Source organism: Gavialis gangeticus, unplaced genomic scaffold (genome assembly GCF_001723915.1).
Source record: "Gavialis gangeticus isolate Ggan-Ray unplaced genomic scaffold, GavGan_comp1, whole genome shotgun sequence".
NCBI classification, from domain to species: domain Eukaryota; kingdom Metazoa; phylum Chordata; order Crocodylia; family Gavialidae; genus Gavialis; species Gavialis gangeticus.
Genome location: NW_017728994.1, coordinates 40,877,469 through 40,885,419, shown reverse-complemented (window position 1 = coordinate 40,885,419; position 7,951 = coordinate 40,877,469). Strand labels below are relative to the sequence as shown.

The 7,951-nt window shown below is 40.1% G+C and overlaps 1 protein-coding gene across 4 annotated transcripts in view; it reads right to left on the bottom strand.

Moving 5' to 3' along the window:
• The window catches only part of IDE (insulin degrading enzyme), a 131,435-nt gene that overhangs the window by 82,690 nt on the left and 40,794 nt on the right, over nucleotides 1–7,951 (bottom strand). For all 4 annotated transcript variants that reach the window (XM_019502638.1, XM_019502636.1, XM_019502639.1 and 1 more), the window contains exons 8-10: nucleotides 7,383–7,475; nucleotides 6,166–6,257; nucleotides 1,456–1,536 (exon numbers count right to left, since the gene is read on the bottom strand). In XM_019502638.1, the coding sequence (XP_019358183.1) occupies nucleotides 1,456–1,536; nucleotides 6,166–6,257; nucleotides 7,383–7,475 (266 nt within the window). The remainder of the gene's footprint in view (nucleotides 1–1,455; nucleotides 1,537–6,165; nucleotides 6,258–7,382; nucleotides 7,476–7,951) is intronic.

The following is a 7,951-nucleotide window of genomic DNA, read 5'->3' as shown; positions in this document are numbered from 1 at the left end:
CCTTGCCACCGCTTCTGCAGAGCAGTATGCGAAACCTGGCACGGCAGGGCACAGTGGGGGGCGCAGAAGGCTGCCTGCTGCTCTGAGCTCCCCTGACCACATTTACCCTGCCAGCAGGGGCAGCAGCGAGGGGCACAACCCTGCATGCTGCCCATGCTGCTCCCATACACACAGGGGAAGCATGACCTGGGCAGCATGGAGCTGGCAGCAACAGGCAGCTTCCCTGTGCTGCCACTCTGGGTCGCACACGCTGTACTCAGGAGGGCCCAAGGGCAGGCAGCAGGGCCAGGCGCACAGTGTATGATGAGGGCAGCACAGCAGGGAGCATTGCCGGTACCTGCTGCCACCCTGGAGCCCAGGGCCAGGGAGGCAGCAGCTGTTTGCAGCCTCCTGGCTGCGTCTGGTCCAGGTTCTGGGTAGCTGCTGATAGCCACAGAGCCTGGGCTGGGGGGCAAGGGGCATCAGGGCTGGGGGACAGGGTCAGCAGGGGTACAAGCAAGGCTAGGGGGTAGGGGCTTTGGGTGTGGGGCAAGGGACACAAACAGGGCATCCTGTCATGTACCCCCCGCTGCCCTTGTTCTATTTTTCTTGTACCTTCCAAGGTAGGCATTGTGGGTTTTTTCGGCACTCTGGCCCAAAAACGTTGCCTACCCCTGTTCTAGCTTAGCATGACTAGATGCCTACACTTTTACTTAACCTTCTTTAAATAGGCTAATCTGCTGCATACTTAAATTCAAAATAGTAAGTTCACCATATGATGGAACCAAAACAAGAAGTGACAACAAGAACAGTCCAGAAAAAACAACATCAGCTATAAATTTAATTTAAAATAAATTCATGTAGGGTGAGGAAAATTTTTACAAGATGGGAAAAAAAAATGTGAAAAAGTCTGAAGTTCACTGGATAGGAAATAAATAGGAAATAAACAAGATTTTAACTGTGATCCACTAAACCAGCCCAAAATTTACCCGAAGGAGAAAATTCTGTTTAGTCAAATAAATAAAAAACTACGGCATTTCAACTTGATAAGTGTATACTTGTATATTCATACTAATACAAGTACTTATGTCAAGCAGCCCTAAGTGCATGCCCCTGTGCCAAATCTCAGCATTCAGCTGTCAAATAAACACAGCATGTGGAAACTCTCAGGACTGAGTCTTCCTCAGACCTATGAAGGCTAATAAGTCAGGTTTTCAGTCCAAATGCTGAATCATTCATTCCATCAAACTTAAAAATACAAAATGCTAGGAAGCAAAAGCAGATGACTCATTTCTTGAACATTTACCTGTAGAAATCAGTACTGCAAAAAAATGCTTCCAGAATCCAGGGATGTAAAATGAAGACAGACATTCACAGATATTTATTTATATTGTTTATGCGGTGTGATTTCAAAACCAAATTTTAACTTATTACTCTCCATTCAGATACAGCCCAAAATACATAAAGTTCACTTACATGCAACATCCCAGCAAGCTTTGATGTATAACCTCTTGGTCGTTCTTTATCTTTGAACCTGAAAGCCACAGCATTTAAATCCTAAGGGAAAATAAAAGTTTTTTGTATTTTATTAAAAAAAAGTGACTGTATATTTAAAAAAAAAAAATCACTATCAAAATAGTCATTTGGTAAAATAACTTGAAATAAAGAATAAAGCATACCCAAATATCTGCTGGGCCAATTTAAACAACCAAAATAAACAAACAGCAAGGCATTCTTCTTCAGGTCTAAGTCTATCTCTATCATGCAGCTGGGCCAATAAAAAATAATTACCCACAAAAATCCTTGCTATTTGCACATTTCTTGGACTATCGTGGCTACAATATCACACCCAAATACTACCACTGATAAATCAGCTTATTACACTTTCTTACACAGTTGCTTATTCAAGGAAACATTTGTAATCCAATTACTATTACCGAGTATTATAAAGTGATTATCTATTTGCTCAGTAAAGGCTTGAATGATATTACCTACCATATTTACTTGAATAAAAGACAAGGCTTTTTCCTACTCAGTCAACATGGGGAACCCCCCCCCCATCTTACATTTGTATACAAGGAAACCTCACTGAATGAACAGCTGCTAAAAGCAGCATGTACTCAGTAATGGAAACCAACTATGAAGGTGATTAAAATACAGCCAACCCTGAGCATGGCTATAAAGTACACAGCCCATATTAAGCAAGCATGCTGATGGGGTCTTGCCTTTCCTTTTTTTTTCTTTTTTTTTAAATTTTTTCATGTTCCAAGTCAAATCAGCCAAATCAAGTCCAAATCCATGAGTCAGTCCAGAGCCATAAATGGCCCTACAACTGGCAAATGTCTTCTACCTCTACTGAGGCTTCAGATGTTTCCAACATCTTTTGGCAGGCATCCTACATGCAGGCCCAAGCCAAGGGGCTTGGGGTTCAGATGCCCCCATATTTTGCTTGTCCTCAGCTATATGGCTGCAGGAGCAAGCTAGGGGGAAGCCTCCCATTTCCATAACGTGGGCTTAAAACCCCAATACCTCGGCGGGTACTAAGCCATGCCAGAAGAGCAGTTATCCCCTAGGCGCTTAAGGAAAACTGCCTTCCTGGACCCAGATACATGGTGTTTCCCCTGACAGGTAAGTACAGCCCGTATTGGGCAAACATACTGATGGGACCCTACCACAAGGTTCGGTTAGTGCAGCCTATCTGAATAAGGTATACAATAGTGGCCATAGAGTTAGTACTGAGGAGGACTACACTCCTTTTCTATTCGTGGTGAGCCATAGTGTTGCATTTCAAATTCTCTTCACTTCCACAGCTAAGCTGCATCTTTCTTTCCCATTTCCAATGATTCCTGTTTCTTCACCAGCCTTAAATGTCTGGCAAACATCACCAAACAGGGCCCAAGCAGTTCACCCAGAATCCCTGTCAGCTCCTCTCTCAGCCTGTCACATATGATTAGCAAGGCCCCACCTTGTATGAAGTGAAGCCAGAGCAGGTGTCCCTGCGCCTCATCTGCATATATATTTTTGGAGAATCCCAAGACTCGTGACAAGAACACCCATTTCCAGTCACAAGTGAGGGGGACTACCACACAGATCATTTGTGGGGAGAGGGGGGCATATCTGGGGTAGGCACACTTACTGAGTAGTGTTGAGCTATGGGGTCACCATGGCTTGAAATGCTGTTGACTCCGCTGGGGTCCAGCCCAGTGAACTATATGGTAAATCATGAGCCTTTTGACTTCAGATTAATATCATGCATAGTTTGTACTCTATATAAAAGTAGGTGCCAAAATGCAACTTAAAAGAGTATTTGTGGAGTACCTGTGCTAAAACTTGCAACAGTTTCAAAAAAAGAAAAATGCATCAATTCTCAATGAACCAAGTCTATGGGTACTCCATGTAAATTACTACAGCTGTTTATTTCAAGGTCAGTTTTTTTTAGATTTGCTCCTCACTTCCATGTGCTCAGGAAGTGAGCTGGGTCTAACAGGCAGAGGAAGACAAAGGGGCAGAGGGCAAATGAGCTACCTGACCCCCCAGATATATTTTTCCTGCTGTAGCAGTGGGAAGGAGACAAATTCAAGTCAGACCTCCAATAATTATATTCTATACCTGGAAAATTATAACAAATTTATACATTTTCCATATATAGAATGCAACTATTGAGGGGTCATCTTATAATAGCAGGGTGCTCTTATATTCAGGTAGATGTAGTATTATAATCAATGCTTCAAAAAGCAGCCAATGCAGGAGGTGGAAAAAGTCAGTCTGGTAAACCTCCACAACAAGAGTGGTAAGCTGAAAATCTTTGAACTCGCCAAACAGAGGTGGCTAGGGAAGGGCTTCTTTTACCCTTTAAACTTCTTCAGTGTACCCACAATAGTTATGTAGTTTTTGGCCCTGAGCAGGTACATTTAATAATTCCTTGATCATCAGAAAGCGATTCAGGTTGAATCTGTCTTACAGATTAAGACCTCTCAGGATTTATATAATTTTCATTCAACAACTACTACTATAGCCACATATTAACTCAGCGTGTTTGTAACAATAATTCCCTGGTGCTTCTGTCAGATAAAGCTACTACATACGTATTACTGACTTTTCCTCCACAATCACCAAAGACGAAACTCTCTTCTCAGTCATGCAGGTGCTGAAACTATTCCTCATAACATTATGATTCAGATCACATAATTTGATTCCAAGGTTTTCTGTAGTCATATAATACCTAAATTCTGTCATAAATGGCATAAGTGCCATGCAGCCAAGTCTGAGCCCTTTTTGCCAGAAAATCATATTTGACTACCTGATCATCCAAAAAAGTCACGATAACTGTCTCCACTTTTCTCTCTTGTTATCAGATGTCTCCAACTAACTCTCAAGCAGTATTATATCACTCAAAGAACCTAGTCCCATTATACAAATGCTCAATTAAAAAAAAATTAAAACTTTTGAGGCCAATATGCTGTTTTACATTTAAAAACCTTCTGCTGAATTATACCTTTTGCTCACTCAAAGTCCATGGGAAACAAAGTCCATGCTTTCTTCTGTTTCCCTACCCTGCAGTTCATTCACCCAGTTTTCAGTGTTGATCCCTACTCTGCAATTTTTCCTAAAAGTCCTATGCCACTGCTCTTCCTTTCCTTACTCCCTGCCATTTAACCTTTGCTTTTGCATGCCCAGCTTTCCCTACACCCGCCTCAAATAATTTGAATCAGCCTGGGTTTTCTGTTACCCTCCATCCATTCCCAAGAAATGTACTGTGTTTTGATATGTAAACACAAGCCAAAACAAATATTTAGAACAGAAAACCCTGGCCTTACATTAATAAGTGAATACAAACTAATGAACACACACACACGTAACTCATGCAGGCATGATTTTGTAACTTGCAAAATATTTCCACTAAATACCATTTTAAATTAAGTACTAAAGTAAAAAAGTATGTTTGTGCTTACTATTCACTTTCTCTCTCTCTCTCTCTCACACACACACACTACAAAAAGCTACTTTAAAATAACATTTTACAAGTTACAAAATAAAGCCCTCAACCACTTAACCCTGAGATGCTTCATCCTCTTCCTGCAGCCTCTCACCATGTTCACTACACACTTTCCAACTTCCATAACAATTTTGGGTAGGGTCCTACAGACAACTACCTACTTCAACCAGAAAGACCTGCTTAACAATCGTTCCTGGATCCAACCTATGCACTTAATTAGGCAGGGGACCTATGGAAAAAATAGTACGTAGTCGTGTAATTAAGGACCATAACACAATACATACACACCACAGATCTGTTTAAAGGTTGCACACTGTCAACTTGTTTCTAGAATCTGCACATTTTTGAATACCTGGTTTTATAATTTTAACATTCTTCAAACATACTTTTCGGTAATTTTCTAGGATTTTGGTTGGTTGGTTCATTGACAGTAAAGAGAAAAATAACTAAAATAAAAATATCATCAGCCAGCAGATTACTACAGCCCTATGTGCCTTTGCCAATGCAAACTTGGAGAAGAAGAGCAGAGTCAAGGTATATATTTCTAAATGTTCCATCTTGGCCCGGACAGTGACAGAGCTCCACTTTCCAATGTTCCAGTTTGGCCCGGAGAACTCACTAGGTAATTCACCTTTGCTATTGGCAAGCTTATGGGCATGCATGCAGCAGCACACTGAGTAGCTTCCTTGCTACTCAGTGCTCAAGAGTAGGGCAGCTCAGGTTCCCATGTCATGGGCCTGGAGTGGGATCCTAGGCAGCTAGAGCAAAAGCCACCAGTGGGAGAGGTGCCTGGCCAGACATGCTTCGCAAAACGTGCCAGCCTTCCAGGTGCACCTCACTGGGAGGCTTACAACACTGACTCCTCACCTCACTTCCAGGGAGGCTTACAACACTGACAGTGGGATGAATTATTCCTCTCACAATTCAATAAAGCCTTAAAAAGTCCACATATTTGGCTCAAAAAACAACGTTGTGTTGCAGTATTTCAAGTTAGGACAAAATTTGTTTTTATTTTCAGTAAATATTATGATGTTAAATCTACAGAACTGTATTGTATAAGAAATATATTCCAAAGTGGCTTCCTCAACCATGGAGTTTGGTTCTATTTAATATTCATACATATACACATATATATACACATACAAAAAAAATTAGTGGAGGAACTTGGTTACGACTTAAAACTGCTATACCTTGCACTCTTGGAAAACCCATTCTTGAGGTCCTTCTGTACATAGTTTTTGAATATATTGAAACATGTGCAAAATTATATCTTCAACATGCACTGAAAAAAAAAAAGAAAAAACAACATACTTAAATAATTCTTTGTATTATGCACATTGAAAAATAAATATTTTCCTGAAAAGAAACTAAAAAAAGTATGAGATGTGCAAGCTTAGTTAGGTTCCATTTCATTAGAAGGTAGGTAAATATGTGCATAGTTCCACTGTATAAATCATCTGATCATCCACATACTTAGAGTCAGGAATGTGCTTAAGTACCTTAGTGAATTAGAGTTTAAAATTTCTGTACAGTGCTCTGAACTTGTCACACCATGATGTGAACCAAGCATTATTATTTAAACTTCGATATATCTAGTTTGAAGCAGGTAGCACATACAGTAGTGCACCTTGAGACATTTTTTAAGAAATGTAATTTTCAAATTCATTTCTTTTATTAACAGCTTTACTTAGTAGTAGCAGTAGTTTATTTATAGCTTTCACTAAAATGAACTATAAAATTATATATTTACAGTTTTGGCTACAAACACAGAATAACATTATACATTCAATTTAATTTTAGCTTGTATTCTGCCGGCAAATAATGAAAATACCCAAGGAAATGGTACTCAACATTTTTTTTTTTTATATTTAAGGCAACTGCCAGAAAAAGCCAGCTCTTAGCTTTCATTCATTTTTTGGCTACAGAAATATAACTGAGCAATTCTGCTGCAAAGAACTAGGACAGACCACAACAGGTTAGAATATTTTAATATTACTGATTTTTATTTGAAATCTCTGGGTTTACCTTGGAAATCATGCTTGTATACCTACCAGTGCTAACACTGAGTGGCACCCTGGTTGAGTATACATGGGGCATGTATGACTTGGGGCATACACGACAGGCTGTGACCAATTAGAAAGAAGCCAGACTGTTTTCTCTTCATTAGATCAATATTTAATACAGACTTTTACTTCCAACATGTCTGTCAACTTTTTAAGAGGATCCACATTCAGAACACTCTTAAAGAGTACAGTCAGTGTATAGATACTTACCAGCTTTCAGGTTACGAGCATAAAATCAAGACTCTTTGGAAACAAGAGTAAATAACATTAGATTAAGAACAGTCTGAACATGTCTTGTTTTTTAAGAGAGAATAATAATAAATATAAACACACACTTCACTTACAAAGCCCTTCCTCAGTCAGGTCCACATTAATGATGAAAAACATGAATCCTCGAGCACCTTCCTTTTGCCCTCCTACCAGTGTATTTACCCAGCCTGTGAAATTAAAAAGAAAAGACACTGTAAGATTAAGTTGTTGTTGACTTATGCTGCTTCTTTCTACCTTTTGGTGATATATTAAAATGTGCACACAAACCTCATGCACTCCAAAAAACCCTATTACATAAAAAAGAGAATTTAAATGGACAACAGAATGACAGACTGAAGGGGATTTGTCTATAACTGGTTGTCTACCTTAGCCATATATTACTTTACCCTGATACCCGCGGTGGTAGCCTTTCATAGATTTGATAGGCATTAAGGCTGGAAGGGACCTAGGAAGATCATCGAGTCCAGCCCCCCGCCCAAAGGGCAGGAAGTCAGCTGGGGTCAAAGGATCCCAGCAAGATAAGCATCCAATTTGCTCTTGAAGGTGTTCAACGTAGGTGCTTGAACCACCTCCGATGGCAGGCTATTCCAGACCTTGGGGGCTCGGACAGTAAAGAAATTCTTCCTTATGTCCAGCCTGAAAC